The sequence below is a fragment of the Nilaparvata lugens genome, chromosome 1 (assembly GCF_014356525.2).
Source record: "Nilaparvata lugens isolate BPH chromosome 1, ASM1435652v1, whole genome shotgun sequence".
NCBI lineage: Eukaryota > Metazoa > Arthropoda > Insecta > Hemiptera > Delphacidae > Nilaparvata > Nilaparvata lugens.
This window is the reverse complement of record NC_052504.1, coordinates 23,365,365-23,390,647: the sequence shown is the minus strand read 5'-3', so window position 1 is coordinate 23,390,647 and position 25,283 is coordinate 23,365,365. Positions and strand designations below refer to the sequence as shown.

Genomic DNA, 25,283 nt, shown 5'->3' with positions numbered 1-25,283 from the left:
ATACGCGCAATTATCCCAACATTTATTTTTTTCAATTTCCAAAATAAGGGGGAATAAAAAAGGTTTTCGTAGATATTATAAAAAGATTGTTCAATAAAATATGTTTTTATCCAGTAAACGTGAGCGACATTATTATAATTTCATACAAGCCCCATTACAAAATTCAAACAAATGGAATCCATGGCGGCGGGAAAAATCAGCTGCAATGGTTAAACTGTCTTTATACAGTAGCTAAACCTATCTTTATACAGTAGCTATAAAGTACCAGTACCTGGTATTAACCTGTACTTCTAGCCTGGAGTGTCCCCGTCTGGCATCGCTGTATTAGCATTTTTTTTAAATTCAAATTGAATTATATCAAAAATATAATAATTGCTGTCTTTTTTTAATTAAGACAGATTTGAAAAAGTAGCTTCTAGTTCAGAAAATATGAACATTTTCATAGACTAAATTATTTTTATTTTATTAGATTGAACATAACTTATCATACACATGATGAACATATGTGTTTGTCAAGTTTCGTTTTATTAATCTAATGGAATCTATAAGGACGGAAAAATAAACATTTTGTTAATAACTTTGGTGTAAACGTAGCTTTATGAATTTTCTCTATTTCCGTTGATTTTATGTGTGTATCATAAATTATTGAGAATGGCAATAATTTTCATATGCTTGACATCCTTTAAAACTTCATGCAACCATGACAACTTTTATATTCACATCCATCTGGCCATGTGAACATCACACACAAAATTTCCCATTCATACTACATGAAAAATATTAATATTTCTCTCAAAGAGTGACAATTTTCAACAATTATCTTGTAAGTACCCTAGTAAATTACTACCTATCAACTTGTAAAATATTTTATTAGTTTCTAATAGGAAATTCACTGCAAAACAGTTTTGGTCGGGCTCACCATTGATTTACTGATTGGCAGATAAATGTGTGTGTATTGTGCGTCTTTTAGTTATCCTATAGTCCTGATGTTATGCACAAGTATGGACTCGATGTCATGTAATATTATATTATACATTTTTTACATAATATTGTAAAATATAAATAACATTTCCACTTATCAGAGTTTTGTATGTTTATTCAACTTTGTGATCTATTAAATAACTTTTTTCTTAGTATTGGTTCAAATAGTCCTGAATCTATAATAAATTCAAACATCATTTTGGACATCATCTTATCAGTTGTTTCAGATCATGAAAACAGCTGATTCAATAAGTAGTAAAACACTATTTCTGTTGAGGGCGATCACTACCTCCGTAAACTGAGGTAGTGGAACGATGCCCTATGAGAGCCAGACTTATGCGTGGATAATAATGATTTTTTCAAGTGCTCACCCTTCCAACAGGCTTAGTGCAGGACCTCTTACATACTCGGTAGTATACTCGTATATAAAGTCCGGCTTAGTAGCAGGCGCATGGATCTTAACTTATCAGCGTGACCACGAGGCAAATCACTTTCCAAATCTGTGCCACAATGAAATGCTTCATAAATCATGGAACAATGAAAATATGAATATTTCTATTTTTTCCATGCAATAAGGTCATGGCAACAAAATCTTCATTGCCAAGTGTTTCCCAGAAGGATCTAAAGCAATTTGATAACTTGAGAAAAAATAAGAATTTTGTAAAAAATAAATAGAAATAAGCGTGGCAATATGCTGGGTTTCTCTAGCTATTCTTTCAAATTCAAGTGATGTATTAAATTATTTCAATTATGTTTTAAAATATTTAATAAATTATAATTGTTCAAAAAAGGGTACTGTACTTGAATTTCTAATTATATAAAATCACTAGTAGGTACTTATTTATTATATTGTACCGTATTTAAAACACAACTTTCAAAAAATAATGATTTTGAAAGGAAAATTTGGCATTATCGCCGAAACTGCTCCTGTTTTGAATTTATACTGATTATAATTAGGGTACTAGTGGTTTTCTATAATTAATAAATTTAATTATATTTTTGTGGAGCGGGTCTGGTTCCCCCAGGCTCTCAGGCTTTACAGGCTCTCTGGCTTTTAGATCGAGAACCGACGTCGAATTCCGTCATATTATTTAGCGGCATTACCTCGTTAGTTTTTTTAATGTATACTTCAATCTAAATTCTCTTATATTATAAACGTCTGACGTTTACGTCAATATAATCAATGGTTTAGTTGGCCATACCTCATGCACTCATACTATATCTGATGTTACAAATGCCTCAAGTAATCAACGCTTTTCTTTTAGACTTGACAAATTCAGGTCGTACGGTACTGATAGATCAAGCCATTCCATTAATTCAAATGTAATTTACACCAACTCAACTATGGAATCAGGGATTCATAGGACATCTTCTAAATTAAGTGGTGAAATGGTAAGCATATTTCCCAATAAATTATTCTTTCATGTTATATCTTTTACTACAAACTACTACAATAATTCAAGTTTTAAATAATCTCGATTCAAAAAAAAACATCTGAATAGAATTATATGAAATATTTATTCCCTGCCTGTAGCATTTGATAGCAGCTCGCATGAGATCCAAAAATTAAATATTTAATTCAAGTTAGTTCGAATTGCCTTTTTTATAAAATTTTTGCAATTTTGCCTTTTTTATAGTCAATGGATTTATTTTATGAAAAAAACAATGAACAGAACTTGCTATAGTGATTCCACTTTATAATGGCAGTGGAGAAAGATAGGAGAACAGTGTTGCCAATTCACTGCCTTCTATAGAGGATAGTTGATACCGGTATATCAACTGTTCAATCTTGTTTGTTTCATTGGGCAACAAAATATACCTATTTCTCAGTGATTCAATTATAATTTTTTATATTAATTGAGATCAAATATTTTGTTGATAAATCATATTTCTACATTATTAAAAACGATCTGGCAACGATCAACGTTGTGGAGTTAGAAAAGGACTGCGATATCCGCTTTGTCGAATGATAGACAAGGATAGCAACATCAATGTTAATCAAATACTGCCATTATGTGGACCTCACAATACGGCAAATGAAAAATTCCATATTATTGAATCTTATAATGGGAAAGGATTCGGATGGCCTTCGTTATTCGCGAGGAAATCCTGCTATTTATCTAGCATTTGAAAAGTCGATATGTCGATGAAAAGAATTTGCTGGATTGTAAGGGAAAAGTAGGATTTTATATGAAAAAAAGTAATATGAAATCTCACAAATTGAAATACTTGATATAATCAAGAAAAATATGAAAAAGAGCAAATAATTGAATGAAACAAGTTATATGCTCTGTAGTTTTACCAAGAATTTCCAATAAAAATTACAGTATCCACTGCATAACAAGAGCAGTCAGCCCTCCACCGTATTCGTTTCCTCTCAGACTGAAATATTAGAAAATATTGATTCTACAATAGTTTTTATTTATTTATTCAATCATTCAGAATTATACAACTTACAGAATAGTATTACAGGCTAACTTACTCCCAAAACGGTTCCAATTCTTATTGAAAGTTTGAGTGAAACAAGTCAATGGTCCAATAATTTGAAACGCATATAGTCCAACAACAAAATGTGTAATCTATCTTATAATTAACTCTTATCTACTTTTCTAGTTACGTGATATTGAAACACAGCCGAACGTTTTGGATGATTTTGAAAGACAGTTTTGGGCTGACGATGAAAGAGATTCTTCCAGCTCTGAGGATCGTCTCTTGTCAATGCAAGATTTTAAAAAGGTAAATGAGCATCAATAATTTAAATTCTGCAATCAGAGTAGGGTTGACCACACCTACCCCCTCCCCAATCTCAATGACCAAATTTCAGATTCTGCCCTCCCCCGTAAAATGGTAACCCCGCACACGATTTCTGAAATTTTTTTGGAGCCCCCCCCCTCCGCCAAGATTTGATCTGAACCCCCCTTAGTAGTCTCGTTGTCTGAAAAAGTTACTCATTAACTTGAAAAAACTATAGATTATATCAATTATCACTCTTCAAAAATAAATCTTCCTGAATTGAATTATGTAAGTATGTAATATGGAGATGAGTAGTCTACAATGAATTGTTTATTTCGGATGATGCTCACATAAGATCTTGCATCTTTATTAAATTATTCATAATCTCTGAAGGTAATACAGTATGTCAATCCATTTCTGACCTATTTCATTTAATTGAGTCAAGCTAATATTTTTTTAAATTCCATCATTCTACGAATTTTTTATAAGCATATTTGAAAAAAGCTTCAAAAACTAATAAGAATGATGCTGCTGGTGATATTGAAAAGTTATAAAATCTTATCTAAAACTGATTTGTACAACTGAAAAAATATTACTATGCTTCAGATAAAAACTCAATCCTGTAATCAAAACTATTATTATATTTCTCTACAGAGAGTGCATCGCCCTCGATTGGTGAATGCTAACAGATTCCATTTGAAAAGAAGGAAATGTCTGAAAAGAACTCCTCGAAGTGTAGTGGGGAAGCTTCGAGTTTGTTTGAAAAGAATTGAAAGGAGAGTGAAGCCTTCCTTTCCAAGTTTGAACAGTGATGAGGCCTTCGAACCGAACTGGAATTTCTCCAATTTACCAACTGCAGCAAAGTATACACAAGATTATCAACAATCGCCTTCCAATTCAAGCACGGATATAAGAATGGGTATGTCCAATTCTAAACTTATTTCTTTCAATAATTAGGTAGGTAATGGATTATTTTGATGACCTTTCATGAAGCAGTGTCATTTCAACCATGTTATTTATTTATTTATTTTCATAAAAAATATGTGGAGGCAAACAGGTAAAAATCCAAAACTTGCCTCCTTAACACAAGTTACACAATACAAATGTTATAAAGATATATCTTGCAAGTGCAACTTGAGATGTCCCAAACCTAAATACTAGTAGTTCTGTGAACAGTAGACCTCGCGCAGGTATAAAACGCAGCCTCCTCTTCCTCCTCAGCCTCCTCCCCACTGTCCATCAGAGTAAATCCTGTCTGTATGTCGGGTCGGTGTGAAAACGGCTAATGGCTGTTGGGGTTGGTATATCAAAAATGCTAACATCAAAAGCTAATCTCTTTCAAGACATACTGGCAACAGGACAGCCCAAGTTCAAAGCAGAGAACGTTCGAGAGACAATACTATGTTATTTTAGTTATTAATTGCATGCGTTATTGCACGCAATCAATAATTCATTTATTTATTCATTCACAATGAGAAAACGGGTTTTCCCAAATATGTCTCCTTAACAATAAAAATTGTACAGATACAAATGAAAAAAGAAAATTAATGATAAAAATAATACAAACTCAAGCAATAATAAATTATACAAACAACAAAAATACCACCTAATTCAAAAATGAAAAATACAAAGATTTCAAATACTTATGAAAAAAGTAAAAATAAAACAAATTGGGAATTCAAAGTTTACAAAAATTAAATAATATAATAACAAATAATGAACAAAAGTTTTATCAATAGAATAAATAACATTTATAACTGAACGACGTCCCAAACCATATGCACATCCACACTGATACACCAACTATTTATTTGATCAGATCATGCTCACACAAGATTTAATTATCATATAACGCTTTCCGGAATTTAGCGCGAGAAAACCAGAAGACATCTAGGCGCCCAGACAAGCTACCTATTAGAATAGAATAGAATAGAATAGAATAGAATCTTTATTGCAGCAATATCTGAGGTCATCAGATACAATACAAGTGTCAAATATATACAACATGATACAAAATAAAAATATATTACATCAGTAAGTTACACTATCAGTACCCTATGATAATATGTCACCTGATTTTCAACTTATAACCGAATATTCCTAGCTAATGTATAAAAATCTTCAATCTTGTTTAAAGGGTTAGCTGCTAAGAAACGTTTCATATGAATTTTAAAAGTTCCATTCTCCATATTCTAAGATCTTCAGGAAGTGAATTAAACAATTTTATTGATAAAATAGAAATGTTTTTTGTGTACTAGAATAGGTACACCGATAAGTAGTCAAATTACCCCTATTTCTAGTGTTATGGCTATGAACTACCCCTGCTCCACAAACTTCTCCAAATTCTCCTTAACATAAATCACCTTTAAAACATCCAAACTGACATATGACCTCAGTTTTCTAATTAAGAAGACTCCCTTATTCAGCTTGCTAGCAACAATGTCAATATTATCACGTACACCCTGAGTAGCTTCAGAGGTGGGTGATTGATACCCAGGTGTTGCTCCTGTGGACTTCGCTCAGTCGTAATGTGGGCGGGGAAAGGAGGCAAGTCGAAGTTCCTCTTCCTTCTTCTTTGATCCTTAGCTGGCGTGAACAGCACCTCCTGGTGCTTCTGACGGCGTGAAGGTCGCTCTCTTCTCTGATGACACCACTTTGATGTAATTTTGTATCGGCCTTACGGCCTCGGTTCCGCTCCAGTGGAGTAGGAAAAGGAAGGACAGAAAGGATAGGGACGGCAGACAACGGTCCGCTGTGCCCTGGGGAGAGGAAGAATAGGGACGGCAGACAACGGTCCGCTGTGCCCTGGGGAGAAGGAAGAATAGGGACGGCAGACAACGGTCCGCTGTGCCCTGAGGGGATGGAAAGAATAGGACGGCAGACAACGGTCCGCTGTGCCCTGGGGAAATGGAGGACAGGACGGCAGACAACGGTCCGCTGTGCCCTAGGAAGGAGAATAGGGACGGCAGACAACGGTCCGCTGTGCCCTGGGGAATGGAAGGTCAGGGACGGCAGACAACGGTCCGCTGTGCCCTGGGGAATGGAGACAGGGACGGCAGACAACGGTCCGCTGTGCCCTTGGGAGATGGGAGGTCAGGGACGGCAGACAACGGTCCGCTGTGCCCTGGGAAGATGGAAGGTCAGGACGGCAGACAACGGTCCGCTGTGCCCTGGGGAAAAGAAGAATGGAGGTCAGGGACGGCAGACAACGGTCCGCTGTGCCCTTGGGATGGGAGGTCAGGGACGGCAGACAACGGTCCGCTGTGCCCTGGGAAAATGAATAGGAGGTCAGGGACGGCAGACAACGGTCCGCTGTGCCCTGGGGGATGGGAGGTCAGGGACGGCAGACAACGGTCCGCTGTGCCCTGGGGAAAAGGAAGAATAGGAGGTCAGGGACGGCAGACAACGGTCCGCTGTGCCCTTGGGAGATGGGAGGTCAGGGACGGCAGACAACGGTCCGCTGTGCCCTGGGGAAAAGGAAGAATAGGAGGTCAGGGACGGCAGACAACGGTCCGCTGTGCCCTAGGAAAATGGGAGGTCAGGGACGGCAGACAACGGTCCGCTGTGCCCTAGGGAGATGGGAGGTCAGGGACGGCAGACAACGGTCCGCTGTGCCCTGGGGAAAAGGAAGAATAGGAGGTCAGGGACGGCAGACAACGGTCCGCTGTGCCCTAGGGAGATGGGAGGTCAGGGACGGCAGACAACGGTCCGCTGTGCCCTGGGGAAAAGGAAGAATAGGAGGTCAGGGACGGCAGACAACGGTCCGCTGTGCCTAGGGAGATGGGAGGTCAGGGACGGCAGACAACGGTCCGCTGTGCCCTGGGGAAAAGGAGAATAGAGTCAGGGACGCAGACAACGGTCCGCTGTGCCCTAGGGAGATGGGAGGTCAGGGACGGCAGACACGGTCCGCTGTGCCCTGGGGAAAAGGAAGAATAGGAGGTCAGGGACGGCAGACAACGGTCCGCTGTGCCCTAGGGAGATGGGAGGTCAGGGACGGCAGACAACGGTCCGCTGTGCCCTAGGGAGATGGGAGGTCAGGGACGTACGGCAGCCAACGGGCCGCTGTACAAGGAGCAGGAAGGTTTGAGCGGAATGCTGTGGTCTGGGGCTCGTCCGGCCTTTAATACTCCCCCAAAGTGGAGGGGATGGAGTTGAGCCGCCGCCAGAGGCGGTGGAAATCGGCTTGATGCGCGGAAGATGGTGCGCCATCGGTACCTCCCTTATCTCCGCGGTCGGCTAGCATCGCTGATAGCCGAGCGTCTTTCAATAATATTATTTATATTTCTCGTCACAATTTTACTTTGTGACACCCCACTCCTACTTGGGGGGGTGGTATTGACTCTTCCACATCCCTCTCGGATTCACCACTTGTGTTGGTGGCTGGGGCATGAATCGTGGCCTGGCGTTCAGAGTCAGTCATCTCATTCCTGTGATCCATCACTATTTTGCCCCAGGATGCTTGCCTGGGAACATATGACAACTCTGCTTTGCTATCAATCAAGGCATTGGGTTCTACTCTGTTCAAACCATCCTGCTTAAACATCCTTCTGTCGCGATCCTTGTTGTCCTGAGATTCGGATTGTACAGCTGATATTGTTGGGACTTTTGTTGTCCTACTCCCCGATAAGGGTGATCGCAACATAATTGGCTGTCTTGAAGGATTCAATTGGGGAGGATCCCACTCCACCTCTCTTGTGAATGTGTGAATATTCACTCTGTTTTTACGCATAAATTCCATGCCTAATAGCAGATCTTGTTCAAGTCCTTCCATTATAGATGCCACTAGTGGAACTGTGATTTGTTCTATGGTCACATTAGTAGTCACTTTCCCATTTAATGGGGTTGACCGTCCATCAGCTAATATTGCTTGGTGACGTGCTGGTTCTTTCCGTATCATCCCTATTTTCCGGAGGACTTCATAGACCTCGTTACTTATATAATTAGCTTCAGCGCCAGTATCTAGCAATGCCCGACACTTTTTACCGCCGATTGTCACGGTGATGAATAGTCTGTTGTCCCTTGATGACTCTTCAATCACAGGAATCCTGTGTGCTGTTCGCATCACTGCTGTCTTGTTCGGAGTTTTATTCTCCTTCTGCACATCACAGACACATTTCAGTGCTCTCTTTCCGCTCCTTTTACATGGTGGGATATCGGGACAGTGTGATCTCCAGTGCCCCGGTCTCTTGTATTGCCCACACATGGGTTCAGACTCACTAAGAGATGGTCTGTTACTAGTAGGGGTTATAACTGTCTCAACCTTGAGCCTTGTAATCTTTTTCGTGTCCTCAATCATGTGAACTCTCGAATTCTGTCTATTCTGTTTCTCCTCTGCTTTTATTTGTTCATACTCCCTCGCGAATTTTTCCAATTCGCTGATACTATGAACATCTGATTGCCGAATATACAATTTGTACCGTGGGAGGAGATTCTTATACACTCTCTGTAATTTATTCTCGTCTGTGAGACCTCCTCGTCGCCTCATGAGTGTCAGTACATCTTCGAGAAATTCGTCAAACGATTCACCTTCCTTTTGCTTCCTTGCCTGAATTAGATTCTCGAGGTCCTCCTCATAGGTAAGTGGGTAGTAGCGTGATCTGAAATCTGTCACAAAATTGTCCCATGATTTCCACTGGTCACGACGATTACGCATCCATAGAGTAGCTTTACCAACCAGTAATTCAGGCAGCGCGACTAGTAGCTGGTTGCCAGTGAGCCCATAGGCTTGTTGTAGCTCGTCTAGCCTTTCCAAGAAGCTGGGAGCATCTGATTGGCCGTCGAATGACAGTCTCCAGCTTCTTACCTTGTCACATACCGCCCCTGGGTCCATGAGGGGGTTTGTGTGAATATTGGTTCTAACCTCAGTATGGGTACCTGTCACCAAGTGTTTAGTTTCCCCACTGCTTCCGCTCATTATGCCGGGTCTTGGGCTGGGATAACGTACTGCCATCTTCTTATGTTGTTCTACTAACAACTTTCTCAACTCAGCAAGTGTTCCAGATGACACTATGCCCCAATCTTGTAGAAGATTGAATGCCTCATCCTTTTTCAATCTATAGATCCAGGAAACTCTGGGGTCAGCTATCACCTCGGGGTTTATGTCCTCGACCGACTGATCCTCTGTCAGCTGCTGGTGTTGAGCGTCTGAATCAGACTCTCCCTGTTCACTCATGATTCTTACTTCGTTGCCTCGTGCCCCAAGTGCGGGCGCCAATCTATCACGTACACCCTGAGTAGCTTCAGAGGTGGTGATTGATACCCAGGTGTTGCTCCTGGATGACTTCGCTCAGTCGTAATGTGGGCGGGGAAAGGAGGCAAGTCGAAGTTCCTCTTCCTTCTTCTTTGATCCTTAGCTGGCGTGAACAGCACCTCCTGGTGCTTCTGACGGCGTGAAGGTCGCTCTCTTCTCTGATGACACCACTTTGATGTAATTTTGTATCGGCCTTACGGCCTCGGTTCCGCTCCAGTGGAGTAGAAAAGGAAGGACAGAAAGGATAGGGACGGCAGACAACGGTCCGCTGTGCCCTGGGGAGAAGGAAGAATAGGGACGGCAGACAACGGTCCGCTGTGCCCTGGGGAGAAGGAAGAATAGGGACGGCAGACAACGGTCCGCTGTGCCCTGAGGGGATGGAAAGAATAGGGACGGCAGACAACGGTCCGCTGTGCCCTGGGGAAATGGGAGGACAGGGACGGCAGACAACGGTCCGCTGTGCCCTAGGGAGAAGGAAGAATAGGGACGGCAGACAACGGTCCGCTGTGCCCTGGGGAAATGGAAGGTCAGGGACGGCAGACAACGGTCCGCTGTGCCCTGGGGAAATGGGAGGACAGGGACGGCAGACAACGGTCCGCTGTGCCCTTGGGAGATGGGAGGTCAGGGACGGCAGACAACGGTCCGCTGTGCCCTAGGAAGATGGAGGTCAGGGACGGCAGACAACGGTCCGCTGTGCCCTGGGGAAAAGGAAGAATAGGAGGTCAGGGACGGCAGACAACGGTCCGCTGTGCCCTGGGAGATGGGAGGTCAGGGACGGCAGACAACGGTCCGCTGTGCCCTGGGGAAAAGGAAGAATAGGAGGTCAGGGACGGCAGACAACGGTCCGCTGTGCCCTTGGGAGATGGGAGGTCAGGGACGGCAGACAACGGTCCGCTGTGCCCTGGGGAAAAGGAAGAATAGGAGGTCAGGGACGGCAGACAACGGTCCGCTGTGCCCTTGGGAGATGGGAGGTCAGGGACGGCAGACAACGGTCCGCTGTGCCCTGGGGAAAAGGAAGAATAGGAGGTCAGGACGGCAGACAACGGTCCGCTGTGCCCTAGGAAAATGGGAGGTCAGGGACGGCAGACAACGGTCCGCTGTGCCCTAGGGAGATGGGAGGTCAGGGACGGCAGACAACGGTCCGCTGTGCCCTGGGGAAAAGGAAGAATAGGAGGTCAGGGACGGCAGACAACGGTCCGCTGTGCCCTAGGGAGATGGGAGGTCAGGGACGGCAGACAACGGTCCGCTGTGCCCTGGGGAAAAGGAAGAATAGGAGGTCAGGGACGGCAGACACGGTCCGCTGTGCCCTAGGGAGATGGGAGGTCAGGGACGGCAGACAACGGTCCGCTGTGCCCTAGGGAGATGGGAGGTCAGGGACGTACGGCAGCCAACGGGCCGCTGTACAAGGAGCAGGAAGGTTGTGAGCGGAATGCTGTGGTCTGGGGCTCGTCCGGCCTTTAAATACTCCCCCAAAGTGGAGGGGATGGAGTTGAGCCGCCGCCAGAGGCGGTGGAAATCGGCTTGATGCGCGGAAGATGGTGCGCCATCGGTACCTCCCTTATCTCCGCGGTCGGCTAGCATCGCTGATAGCCGAGCGTCTTTCATAATATTATTTATTATTTTCTCGTCACAATTTTACTTTGTGACAATATGCTGGGACCAACTAAGGCAAGTGTCAAGTGTGAAGCCCAGAAACTTTGCCTCTTTCTCCTCATTCATAGTCAGTCTTCTATTATAACTGATAGTCAAGTTCTGAACTTTATCAGAGTTTACACATAATAAATTTGAATTACACCAGCATTCGATCGAATCAGCCAAGTCCTGGGAAGCTTGACTCAATGAAACTACTGTGGGAAAGCTCAGAAAAACACACAGATCATCCGCAAACAAATAGCTTTTGGCTGGAGGGTTTACAATTGTTGGTAGATCATTTATATAGACGATGAACAAAATAGGCCCTAAAATAGAACCCTGAGGCACGCCATGGGAGACAGGTAGATACTGTGACTCAGATTCCTCAAAAAACAACCTTCTGGAATCGATCCCCCAAATAAGATTCTACCAGTCTCAAAGATCTTTCCTCGAAGCCATAAAATGCAAGCTTATCTAGCAACAATTTGTGCGATACAGTGTCAAATGCTTTTGACAGGTCAAACAATTTAGTCTGAGTAAATTTCTTGTTTTCCAAAGAATTCAGACAATCCCTGTATAGATCAATTGCAGCTCTAACCGTATTTCTCCCAGTCCTATATCCAAACTGAGAATTGTTGAAAAGATTGTTTCTTTCGAAGTAATCCACAATTTGATCATTTATTATAAGTTCTTTGCATTCAATCAGTCATGCAATTTATAGTCTACAAAGCTGCTGATTTTTTACCAAGTTACATTGAGATATTGAATTGCATGCGTCATGGCATGCGATTTATAATCCACTCGACAGCTGCTTTATGATGAATAATTCTATAGTCTGATTTTTACTCTAATATTGGCAAATAAGGAGGCTCCTTTTTCCTTTTATATTATCCTTGAAATGCAAAATTTCCAAAAACCTTGTATATACATCGACGCGCAATTTAAAAAGGAACATACCTGTCAAATTTCATAAAAATCTATAACCGCGTTTCGCCGTAAATGCGCAACATATAGACATTTAAACATTCAAACATTTAAACATTTATACATTTATACATTTATACATTTAAACATTTAACATTTAAACATTTAACATTTAAACATTTAAACATTTAAACATTTAAACATTTAAACATTTAAACATTAAACATTTAAACATTTAAACATTTAAACATTTAAACATTTAAACATTTAAACATTTAAACATTAAACATTTAAACATTTAAACATTTAAACATTTAAACATTAAACATTTAAACATTTAAACATTTAAACATTTAAACATTTAAACATTTAAACATTTAAACATTTAAACATTTAAACATTTAAACATTTAAACATTTAAACATTTAAACATTTAAACATTTAAACATTTAAACATTTAAACATTTAAACATTTAAACATTTAAACATTTAAACATTTAAACATTTAAACATTTAAACATTTGAACATTTAAACATTTAACATTTAAACATTTAAACTTAAACATTTAAACATTTAAACATTTAAACATTTAAACATTTAAACATTTAAACATTTAAACATTTAAACATTTAAACATTTAACATTTAAACATTTAAACATTTAAACATTTAAACATTTAAACATTTAAACATTAAGAGAAATGCCAAACCGTTGACTTGAATCTTAGACCTCACTTCGCTCGGTCAATTATTTTTGTGGTACCGTAATGTTAATGCTTTCATAAAAATCAACTATATATATTCATTTACTTTTTCCACTTAATTAACTTTATTAAATCATTTTATTCAATTGATCAACTCTACTAAATAAGAATGTATATTAAGGTGCTACAGGGAAGGTTCACGCCTCTATTCAATAGTTCATGTAGGTACCGTAGCCTACTGTATAATGTTGGTATATAAGATCATCATTCAAGTAAGAATGTTTCTTATCGAACCTATATTATATTCCTCTAGAATCTATATCCCTTTGGAAGATGGGGGCTAATCAAAACTAATATCCTGAGGAACACTGTTACCAGTTGACAGTGAATTAAAATATATAATGGTGTGATTTACATAGGTAGTTACTCCTTATTCATGTAGATAAAAAAAATTATTATAGTTTGTGTAAAATAAGTTGAGACTTGGCCCTCCATCCGAAGAAATTACAGGGTTGCCAAATCATGTAAAATTGCAACTTTCTCAAATTTTCAATTCAACGTCAGAATTGGATGTAGAATATCATCTCCGATATCCTAGTAGTACTAAAAAAGTTTCAGGGTTGAAGGATTAAAAGGATATTTAACATTTATGATAAAATTGGAAACATCGTGAAGATTTGTGTTTCTTTTGAATATCACTACTCTCAGAATCATGGAGCGTCGTAATGCGTAATAATTTTATATCACATTAACGGGGAGACTTTCAGCCGCTATCCTTGACTTTGAAACTCCTGAGAGGCCAAAATTCAATCTTCCGACTACTTTTGACAATTGGAAGAATAATTTCATTTATTTCTGAGAAACTTTCTCGCTTTCACCACCTACTTATTTAAAAAAAAAAGTTTCTAGCATGTCGAAAATTTCATGTTTACTGCTTGAAATGTCTCGACATTGACGAACATAATCATTAATTAAAAAATAACTTCAAGTCGGATAAAAATTATTCAGACACCAATAGAAAGGAGACATTGTCCCCGCTAATGTGATATAAAATTATTACGCATTACGACGCCCAATGATTCTGAGAGTGATATTCAAAAGAAAAACAAATCTTCGCGATGCTTCCAATTTTATCATAACAGTTAAATTTCCTCTTAATCCTTGAACCCTGAAGCTTTTTCAGTTCTACTAGGATGTCGGGGATGATATTCTACATCCAATTCTGACGTTGAATTGGAAATTTGAGAAAGTTGCAATTTTACATGAATTTCCAATCCTGTAATTTCTTCGGATGGAGGGCCAAGTCTCAACTTATTTTACACAAACTATAGCTAAAACTTTCATAAATTGAATGTATAGTCTACCCATCTACCGCAAGCTTAGACCCAAGTATTCTAGTAGAATTGGTTCATCCTTTCTTTATCGTATTAATTTTTTATCTATTTCAAGAACGAAAATGCGATTGGATCACTTGGCGGGCTCGAAAGCTTACGCTGTCAATCCCGAATAATGAAGATCAACGAGAACCAACCAGACTGCCACACATTAGAAGAGCTGTTGTCTTTTACAACCTTCCAATAGGATTATCAAGAAACAAGTTTTAATTTACCATACTCAATTTACAATTAATATGTCATAGAGACAATTGAAATTTTTGAATGAATTTATATAATCGAATTTTATTCATTTTTGAGACGATCATTCAATAAACTGAATTCAACTGTAAGTAAACTTATTTTTTATTTGTTTTCACTTATTACAGTGGTTGAGGATGATTAAAATGAATTTATTTAATCCTGAATAAAATTTATCCTGATGGGCTTAGGCTTAATATTCCATTAATATAGATCAATATTTCAATTATATCTCTGAATATTTTTTCAATGAATAGGTAATTATTATATTAATATTTTTCAATAATATTCTTGCGGTCTCCAGTAGGCTAGTTGCTATAGTGAGATTCACTTTGTAATGCAAGTATTTTATTAACATTGGTGTTGCTATCCTTGTCTATCATTCGTCAAAGCAGATAGCGCTCTCCTTTAACAATGAAGAAATTACCAAATTATTTATCTCATTTATAATTTTTTTTATTCTTACTGTATAATATTTATTTAAAATATCCAATGAAAGCTATTTAAATAGAATTAAATACTACTTCTGCTATTTTAAAAATCCGACTTTAGGGGTTGAATGACGGCTTTAAACCCGCTCCTCCGGCAAAAGAGAGGTAACGGGTTTGATTCCCGGTCTGGGCACAGTTTTTGGACAGCTTCAAATTGTCTTCTGCTATTTAGATCTATGGTCAATATTTGCAGTAGCAGAAGTCCTTAGTTCTATCTATATAGCTTTCATTGAAAATATTTGAAATAATTAAATAATTATTATACAGTTATAATATTCCAGCAGTTGGTTAACTGCAATTTTTAATAAATCTTCCAACATTTTTTATTCTATCATTGAAAAATATATTCTCTTGTTGAATAAAATATTATTATAAATGTTATTTTGAAGAAGAATGAACAGTTAATGTTAAATTGGTGTCAGCTATCTTCAACAGAAGGAAGTGACAAGGCAGAGAATCGGAACGCAGTCCTTCTATATTTTTCTCCACTGCCGTTATAACGAGGACCTCACTATATAATATAAACGCATGTGTTATATAGATGATAAGCTGTTTCTTAGAATAGCCGCGTGCTCTTATCCATGGAAGCGAGAATGAAATCCATGCCTTTTATCAATGATTCTGTGCTATAATCAATGTAGTCCAGTCAAAGAAAGGTTATAGAGGGAAATGTTTGAAAGACAATTTTTGACCCCTGCAGTTCTGTTAAGGGTAGTAAGGAGGTAAACATATCAAAAGTCCCCACCCCTACCCCTGTGCTAAGGGGGTGGGGGTGGTTCAAAGGTACCATTTTTTGGTTTCTCGCATATAACTCGAAAACTATGTATTTTATGGACTCTCAACTTTTCCTATATCTCCTCTATTTTTCGAGATATCCTCTCTTAAAGGATGACATTTTTGAAAAAACACGTTTGCCTCCATTTTTTTTCAATTAATGCTCTTATAAACCTTTTGCAGCAGCTTTAGTGTTGAGTGTAAAATCTCAATTTTTGCAACAATAGACCAATTGACAAAGGAATTTGGAGGGAATGTTTGAAACAAAAATTTTGACTTTGCAGCTTTGTTGAGACTAGTTAGAAGGATATCATATCAAAAGTCCCCATTCTTAACTCATGTGCTAAGGGGATGAGGGCGAAAGCTGCATTTTCAGCGTTTTTCTCCCACGCTCATACATTGTGAACAATGCATTCAACCGACATAACTAACCATTCAAAAATTAAGCTTGATGAATTCTCTACACTTTTTGTTCAGTGGATTTTGTGATATTCTCAACAGTTCCAGAGATATTCGCTCTTGAATGTGTGTAATTGTTAAAATAACAGTTTTGCTATTATGTTTTGCTATTTCAGGTTTTATAACTATATAAAAATGCATTTTAAAAACTGATGCTAATTGTAGGTTTGCATAGCATTGAATTCACTTTGAAAAGATGTATTGTTTTACTATTCCAAGTTTTCCTTTCATTGTTATAACAGCTTCAATTTAGGGGGTGAAATTATCATTGCTGCAACAATTAATTGATCGTTTGACAATGACATTTGAACGGGGTGTCTGTGACACAGTTTTTGACTTAGCAGCTTTATTTGGACTAGTTGGTAGGTGATCATAGCAAAAGTGCGCATCTTTATCCCCTCTGTTGAAGGTGTGAAACCACTGAGTTGACACTTCTTGCAGCAATGAAAATTTCACACCCTACATTGAAGCTGCTATAACAATGAAAGGAAAACTTGGAATAGTAAAATAATACATCATTTCAAAGAGAATCCAATGCTCCACAAACCTACGATAAGCATAAGTTTTTATGATGCATTGTTGGATAGTTATAAGCCCTAAAATAGCAAAACATTGGATAAAAACCTGTTATTTTAATAATTACACACTTTCAAGAGCGAATATAGCACATGAGTTAGGAATGGGGACTTTTGATATGATATCCTTCTAACTAGTCTTAACGAAGCTGCAAAGTCAAAATTTTTGTTTCAAACATTCCCTCCAAATTCCTTTGTCAATTGGTCTATTGTTGCAAAAATGGAGATTTTACACTCAACACTAAAGCAGCTGCAAAAGGTGTAGGAAAATTCGTAAAAGTAAGAAATTATACATCAAATCGAAGATAATTAAATGCTCTATAAGCTCATAACCAACATTGAATTTTCCCATCGATTTTTCAAAAGTTATAAGAGCATTAATTGAAAAAAATTGAGGCAAACGAGTTTTTTCAAAAATGTCACACCTTCAAGAGCGGATATCTCGAAAACTAGAGGAGATAGAGAAAAAGTTGAGAGATGAATATTGTAGGAAATTATGTAAGCTTCAATTTATAACAGCTATGTCTGTAAGATACATAGTTTTCGAGTTATATGCGAGAAACCAGAAAATGGTACCTTTGAAACAACCCCACCCCCTTAGCACAGGGGGTAGGGGTGGTGACTTTTAATATGTTCACCTCCCTACTACCCTAAAAAGAACTGCTGGGTCAAAAATTGTCTTCCAAACATTTCCCTCCATACCCTTTTTTGAGCATTCATTGCCTAGACTAATATTATCAAGCGCCAAAGTAAAATATTGGTGGAACTTGTTGTTTGTCTTTGTATGTGCACATGATTAGCAGATACGCTTCAGCTTAACATCAAGATCAGCTGTGAATTACATTTTTTAATATTTTGGAAGTAATCGGCATATTTAAACATTGTTAAGTAAATATTGATTAAATAACCTTAATTAGCATTGGAAAGAGTATTTTATTTTTATTTAATCAATAAATAGGCTTAATTCCTTATTTTTTGTTTTTACAATAGTGGTTTATTATTTCGATGATTATTTAAATGATTTTCACAGTTGGGACAACTGATGAAAAATATTCTGAGAAAATTAATTATTTATTATTCTTCTTCTTCTTAAACTCAATCACATGGGTTTCGAGTTCATAGTGTACAACAGCAAACAGCAATATTTGTAGGATTGTTGAACATTTTTCCTGTAAATATATTTTGATCTTATGAAAATAAGCATATAATTTCAGGATTATATGATTCTGATTACAGTTATTAAATATTATAAGGACGTCAATTATTCAATATAAAAATTAAATCCTTATTCAAGATTATTACAGTAAATATAAGTGATTTAGCAGGAAAAGTAAAAACATCTCACAATTAACGAGTCATAAATATTTATATTTGAAATAGGATTTGTACTTTCAAGCGTTATCTAATACGGTATGTCGAACTTAGCCGCAGAATTTAGAAAAGAAATTTTTGCTCCACATGCGAGACCCAGGAGTGTGTTCACAACTCATAATAATTACTCTCAAATGGATGAACCGTCATATCAGGTAATCTATTCAGATGAAATATTTACTTATTAGTAATCCAGTAGTCTCTATTTAATTTAAGAACAGCAATTGCTGCATATAATGCGTCAAAATAGTGGATGCAACTGTTGTGGAAGAAAAATGATTTTTTTAGAATATGTTCTCTCATAGATAGTAAAAATATCTCCTATAATCTTATTTTAGAAACATTATTATAAATGATAAAAAGCTTGCTTCGATAAAATGGAACCTTTTCTAACCAATAAATCATGTTCAGGATACGATTCTTATGGAAGGACTACCTACTGTGATTTATTATTACTTTTTTATTTAATGCAAGATGAATAAATAATTTTTATTGCCAATCATTGTTGATGGAATAAAAAATATAAAATAAAATATGGATGAGTTTTAAATAAAAGATACATGAATTTTAGAATACGGTACACTGTTACTCTGAAGCTTTCCTACCAATTTTGTAAATGTAAAATGTTATAAAATTAGATAACATTTAAATTATATAAAATTAATTTTTTAAATTTTTCCCTTTTTTCTAAAATATGGAAAGTAGAATTTGGTCCATTTGAAATTGTTTCATCAGAAATGATGCAGCCAAAAGGAGTTTCAACTTGAAATATTAATACTGTAGGTTACTTACTTTTTATTAGAAATGGCGACTTTTACAATGGCCAGATTTGATATCTTACAGACTGTAAACATGAAATACAATGGTGAGTATTGCAAGTATTTGGACAATGATCAGTGGACAAATAATGGAATGCTTGCAACACCAAGCAGCAATTTGTTCTACCAGAATGCCAATGACTCGGCATCAGTCACTGGCTTTCCAAGGTATCCGAGAACTATGAAATATGCGCCATTCTATTCCGCTGATGATTCATGTATTTATCCAGTGAGTACATATTCAATCAACAATAATAATTGATTGAAGTTTTGCACAACGATCGAATCGTTCTAATTGGTTTGAGGTCCATCTCAGTAGCGTAGCCACGATTTTCAAATAGGTGGGAGGGGGTGTGTTGACCAATAATTTTAGCTTCCCTATAGACTTAATCTAGTAAAATTTGATGAGAGGAGGAATGTTATCTTGGATTTTTGGGCTCATGGGGTGGGGGAGTTGAAACTTAGAAATCCCCTGGGCTTTAGGTTCATCTTCCGACTTCCTCCAATTTTGCTGTTCTTACAAAAATTTTCTCAACCTAGCTATGGGAAGTGTAAAAAGCTTTACTATTCTTGAATCCTGTACTGTAAAAGGAAGGTGTTACAGCATTAAGCCGGGGTAACACCTGCCATACACAGTTCCGAACGTACTTATGTCTAATATTTCTGTGTGGAGGAGGGGTGGTGATTTCACAAGTCACATGACGGAAATGTGTAGTATGCACCTAGGCATTGTAGGTCGTTATCATCCTCGATCGGATTGGTACGTTGCATGACAGGTATGGCTCCGGCTTGAATAAATCCGGCCTGAATCCAGCATAGACCTGCAATGCTCTACCACCGTTGTAGCCATATATAGACATAATAACTTATTGACTTAACCATATCACTCACTAACTTATTCACTTGGACTCGAATGTGTGTAGGTGTTCTGATGTTTGACGTGATCTTATGCATCTATATGCTCATGGATCAAGAAATGTATTTATCTAACAGATTACTTACACGGTACACCGTACATCCTTAGTGAGTTTTGATTTATTTACAAAAAAAAATTATCTACGCCATAAATAAAATTAGTTCAATCCCTTACAATTCAGCTCGTCGTCTTGCTTAAACTTTCTGAGTTTTTATTCTTAATTAACCCTTGGTATGAAACACGGTCATTTCAAACTGAATTAAATATATTTTTGCAAATTTCTTAATATTATTATTAAAAATGATTATAATGAATAATTGATTCATTTTTATTGATTTATAATATGTTAAATTGTATTTTTATATTTTCAAGGCATGGAGAGATTTGGAGAATATGGAGCCTGCCGCTATTGCCACACCACATGGCACGATGTCGCTTCGACTCCACAGCCGCATTAGGGTTGACATGACTCTGGATCGATCTGTTCGTGTTATCAATTTTAAGGTAAGTACGGTAAACTGTTATCATAATGTAAGAAGCTTACTTCTTATTAACAGCAACAAGGGAATTATAATTATTTCCTTCCAGCTATCCTGAATTATTCATTACTAAACATCAATGTAGGCAGGAAACTAATTTTCTATATATAGGCCTAATGCAAGTATTATTTGATTATTTCTGAAGTTCAAATAGTTTTCAAATGTCGATTAATATTAACCAATGTGTAGAATTCTAATGATGGACTCAATTTTTCAGAACAACATAGTCTTAGCTCTGAATGGTAATGGTTCTGCCTCCGCGCTGCTTCATCCCAACGGACGTATACATCAATATGGAAGCCGGGTGGAAATCATGGCTCATGATGTGAACGGTAACAACAAGTGAGTTGATACAAAATAAAACAATTATTAGGAATTTATTGTTATTCAACGTCATTCTAGTACCATGTTATAGCAATGTTGTACTTTATTTCTACCCGCTCCTCTACGGTAATATTTAAATCATATAATTTATATAATAAATATGTCAATAATATGGATTCATTCACAAGAACAATAAACGATATTTCACTTATTGAAAAAAATTAGTAATATAAAATGAATTTGGAAGCATACATTTTAAATTGGTATAAGTTGGCCTATGCTTGTTAGGCATTCACAATTCAAATTATCTTACTCGTCTGTTTAACTTATTTTGTACAAGCATTTATTATGGTATATTTTTTGAATAAAAGTCATATAAAAAATATGCTGAATTTCTCTAACAACTCGTTTTTTATAAATATATTGACATCAGAAAGTAATTAAATGTATATTATATTTTTTTCATTAAAAAGTAATTTTGAAAGTTGAATAAAAATTTGCAGTCATTAAGAAGTTTTCCTAAAAGGCTACGAAACAACAAATAACATAATATTATAAAAATTACTTCTTGAATACTTGATAAACCTTGAGATGGGAATTATATTTAGAGTACCTATATCGAAATATTTCAACCAGCATTATTTTTTGATGGTTCATGTTTTCCATGTCCGTCCAAAATATGACATTCTCTTTTTCAAAATTAAATAGTCTACTCTTTTCATCTCAGATTGGCAAAAATGTGGTACAAAGGAGTAAGCTTCTCATCTGAACAATGTGCTCTGGTTTACCTTGTCGACTCAGCTGGCACGCGCACTACCACCGACAACTTTTCCAACATGAACTGCGACTTCTCGCTGCCCATATTCTACAACGACTGTCGCTACGGACCTATGCACGTCCAAGAGGCTGTCGAAACTCTGAAGTCGGCTCAGTACTGGAGTACTGACGATGGCGTTGAAAATTGGATCATTAACAATATTCGCATTTCCCAGACCACTGATGGTCTTGTAAGGTACCTTGCAAATCAAAGATGGAGCCTTAAACGATCGGTAGCTGAATAGATGTTGGATTTTTATGAATATAAATTCTACACGGCTGCACCAACTAATATCAGCTGATTAGTATTGTGCTTATCCAGGATTAACATGTATTGTGCTACTTGAGTTTCAATGAGCTACACGTGTATAGTAGATTTATATAGTTATTTGGAAAAAATAATAGTAATTTGTTAGCAGTATTAGTGAATATAAGTAATAAAACAATACGGTACATAATAACAACATAAAACATTGTCTTTAGCATCGAAGCTAGAGTTGTGTGTCAATAAAACTATTCCAATAGCAAAACATACAATTATATTGTGGTTATTTACATGTGATCTATTTTATTAAGGTGTATACTTTATTTCTTAACATCTCTGACAACAGTGTTTAATCGCATACGTTGGCCATATAATAAAATCAAATAGAACTCTTATATTATAACTCAATTAGAACTCATCACACTATGTGATGAATATACAGTATAACTACCTGATTTATTACAGAAACAGGTAGCCTACCTCTTGCTACATTCAAAAAAGGACAATATATAGTCTCAACCTATATAAACAGACCAATGAAATATTAGGCAATACAAGAATTATTGTTTTATATCTCATTATTTGATTTAAAGTATAAACTGTTGGTAGTCATATGGCATTCATCTAAAAATATCAATAAAATAATTCATAATAATAGATCACCGAGTGTGTGAATAATAGCAAATTTGTGTTTGTTTTGTAGAATCGCTCGTAACAGCAACAAGTACCAACTGCGAACATCTCCGTCGAACGGCACAGCGTCGCTGACCACTCCATTCCTGCACTGCACCGCTTCGATGGGCGACACTTCGCACCTATTTGTGCGTCGCGGCGAGCGTCGCATGCACTATGATGGCAACATATTCATTGTGCGCAATGCCGGTCATTCGGCTGGTTTCGACGAGAAGAACCAGCTGAAAGTGTACTAGCACAATTAAGTTTGCAATAGACTAAAGCTGCGTCTGTGTTCTATGACACAGAACATCACCTATAACTAGGGATAAGTTTTTCAGATATACTGAGTGCCGGTTGCACAAAAGCCGTTTAAATTTTAATCGTGACTGATCCCACTAGAACTAATCAGAGAAGCCGTCTTATCAAAAAGATTGGTTCTGATTGGTTCTCGTAAAATTGATCATGATTAAAATTTAACCGGCTTTTGTGCTACCGGGCCAAAGTGGCCCAATAGTCACAACCCACGAGGTTATGTAAACTGAGCTTGAATTAGTTTTGTATTTTGGGCCACTTTTTACTTATAATAGATTCAATAAAATATTTTTTATTCAATGAAAAAACCAATGTTCATATAATATTCCTGTTGATGGTTTACAATAGCCTGCTTCTATTACTCTATTCTACTTCATTGTGACAATCGTAAAATTTCTGTTGTTAATTTTTTTTTGTTTGGTTGAAATTTTGTTCGTTGAATTAAGTTTTCTATATTTCTTGTAATTATTTGAGTAAAATTTAATTTGTGAGTTCTGTTCTGGAATGGAATAATGCCAATTGGAGAAATGATTAGCAACTGATTATTATATCAAAGAATACCAAAAAGAGTTGTTTCTTTGAACTTAATATGCATCCGTCCACTAGATCCACACTCTGCCATTGTAATTTCTTTTTTTTTGGATAATTAAAATTTAGTATAAAATTAGATAAAATTCTACTCAGTTCTTTTATACTATAATCTATATGCAGCTTATGGTTGGGGGTTTGGGATTGCTCAATAATATCAATTACTTTTTTAATATCACGCAGATAATGGAATTTATGAATACAAAATTCACACCATAGCACAATACTATTCAGTAATAACTTTGAGCAAGTATACACATAGGCATATTAATTGATTGCCGGTTTGTTGTGAAATCAGTATTCAGTATTCAATAATCTCTATCCATGACCAACACTTGCTGGATAGGTCAAAAAATGAAACCTGATACTTGAATACTTACTTACTCACTCCAGAAGATATAAGGCCACTTCCTGAAGGGAAAATGAGGGTTGAATCAAATCGTGGTCGTAAGAAAGGTCGTTGCATGATTGCTATGGACACACCTGAAAAACTTGAGCTGGAGAAGAGAAAGTCGGATGCAACTCCCAAGAGAAGAATTTTGACACCATCATCTTCATCGTCTTCTTCTTTGAATGATGATTTGTGTTAATAACCAGGAGATTCTCCTTTCTCATCTGATCCAGATACCTCTGACAGTGAACATAGAATTAAGGAGGGAGATTTTGTCATCATCAAGTTCCCCCAAAAGAAAACTGTGAAGTATTTTATTGGAAAAATCTCTGAACTTATTGAACCAACATCCGATTACAGAGTTAGTTTTTTGCGCCGTAAAGGTACAAGCAATAGTTGTGTTTTTCCAACAGTGGAAGATAATTCTATTATCAATTTGCAAGATGTGTGTAGAAAACTGTATCCAATTTCAGTGAGGAGAGGACACCACCGTTTCAATGAAAGAAAACTGAGAAAATTTGGAAATTTATTGAATTGAAAATATTGTCATATTGAAACATTCCCAATGACCAAAGTGTTGATAAAGATTGAACATTTTGTTTAGAATAAAATTGCATTTAATATTCATAATAAAAGTTCCATGCATCAATAATTTTAATATATTTTTCTGCCTGTCCAAAGTATCCCCTCCCTGTCCAAAGTATCCCCACCCTCTGTCCAATGTAGCCCCGGGTATGGGGATAGATTGGACAATTGTCACCGAGTTGTTTTTTCAACTCAAATTTCTTATAGGATAAATGAAAACAATTTTTTGCTGATTCAATAGCAAGCTGAGATTCTAAGCTCTCAATTGGTATAGGTTTGAGATCGATTACCTTCCAAATAAATTTTCTGTGAGTGTTTATAGAAAAATTGTCCAACCTATCCCCAGTCTCCCCACTTATACTTGAATTCTTCGTCCTTGACCGGGAGAACCGGATAGACTGTGTCAGGGAGTTCAGGGGGTCACAAAGACCTTAAAGAGATATCATTAAGGTCTTTGGGGGGTCACCCCTCAGACTCTGGGATGGCGGCTGTTTGTGTTTTGAGTATAGGGGCTCATCCACTAGTT

The 25,283-nt window shown here is 37.2% G+C and overlaps 2 protein-coding genes across 3 annotated transcripts; both read left to right on the top strand.

Moving 5' to 3' along the window:
* Positions 1–478: 478 nt before the first annotated feature.
* On the top strand, positions 479–14,950 carry LOC111046019. The gene is made up of 5 exons (XM_022331504.2): positions 479–823; positions 2,247–2,373; positions 3,595–3,717; positions 4,369–4,633; positions 14,674–14,950. Exons 2-5 carry the CDS (start codon positions 2,326–2,328, stop codon positions 14,826–14,828), a joined length of 591 nt encoding a protein of 196 aa, XP_022187196.2. The 5' UTR covers positions 479–823; positions 2,247–2,325; the 3' UTR covers positions 14,829–14,950.
* A 3,276-nt stretch (positions 14,951–18,226) lies between these two features.
* LOC111046018 lies at positions 18,227–23,924 on the top strand. Of its 2 annotated transcripts, XM_022331502.2 has the most exons (6): positions 18,227–18,683; positions 19,372–19,575; positions 20,635–20,766; positions 21,019–21,143; positions 21,853–22,137; positions 22,910–23,924. In XM_022331502.2, exons 1-6 carry the CDS (start codon positions 18,570–18,572, stop codon positions 23,133–23,135), a joined length of 1,086 nt encoding a protein of 361 aa, XP_022187194.1. In that variant the 5' UTR covers positions 18,227–18,569; the 3' UTR covers positions 23,136–23,924. The 2 variants fall into 2 exon arrangements, with proteins under 2 accessions (XP_022187194.1, XP_022187195.1); XM_022331503.2 differs by lacking the exon at positions 19,372–19,575 and having other exon boundaries at positions 18,283–18,683; positions 22,910–23,923.
* Positions 23,925–25,283: the final 1,359 nt, after the last annotated feature.

Bases quoted from the DNA above. Each gene is read 5' to 3' on its own strand.
- LOC111046018 (XM_022331502.2), top strand. From the start codon at position 18,570: ATGTCGAACTTAGCCGCAGAATTTAGAAAAGAAATTTTTGCTCCACAT. The intron at 19,576-20,634 runs GTGAGTACATAT...TATATTTTCAAG, and splicing joins ATGATTCATGTATTTATCCA to GCATGGAGAGATTTGGAGAA. The intron at 22,138-22,909 runs GTACCTTGCAAA...TTTGTTTTGTAG, and splicing joins ACCACTGATGGTCTTGTAAG to AATCGCTCGTAACAGCAACA.
- LOC111046019 (XM_022331504.2), top strand. From the start codon at position 2,326: ATGGAATCAGGGATTCATAGGACATCTTCTAAATTAAGTGGTGAAATG. The intron at 2,374-3,594 runs GTAAGCATATTT...CTACTTTTCTAG, and splicing joins CTAAATTAAGTGGTGAAATG to TTACGTGATATTGAAACACA. The intron at 3,718-4,368 runs GTAAATGAGCAT...ATTTCTCTACAG, and splicing joins CAATGCAAGATTTTAAAAAG to AGAGTGCATCGCCCTCGATT.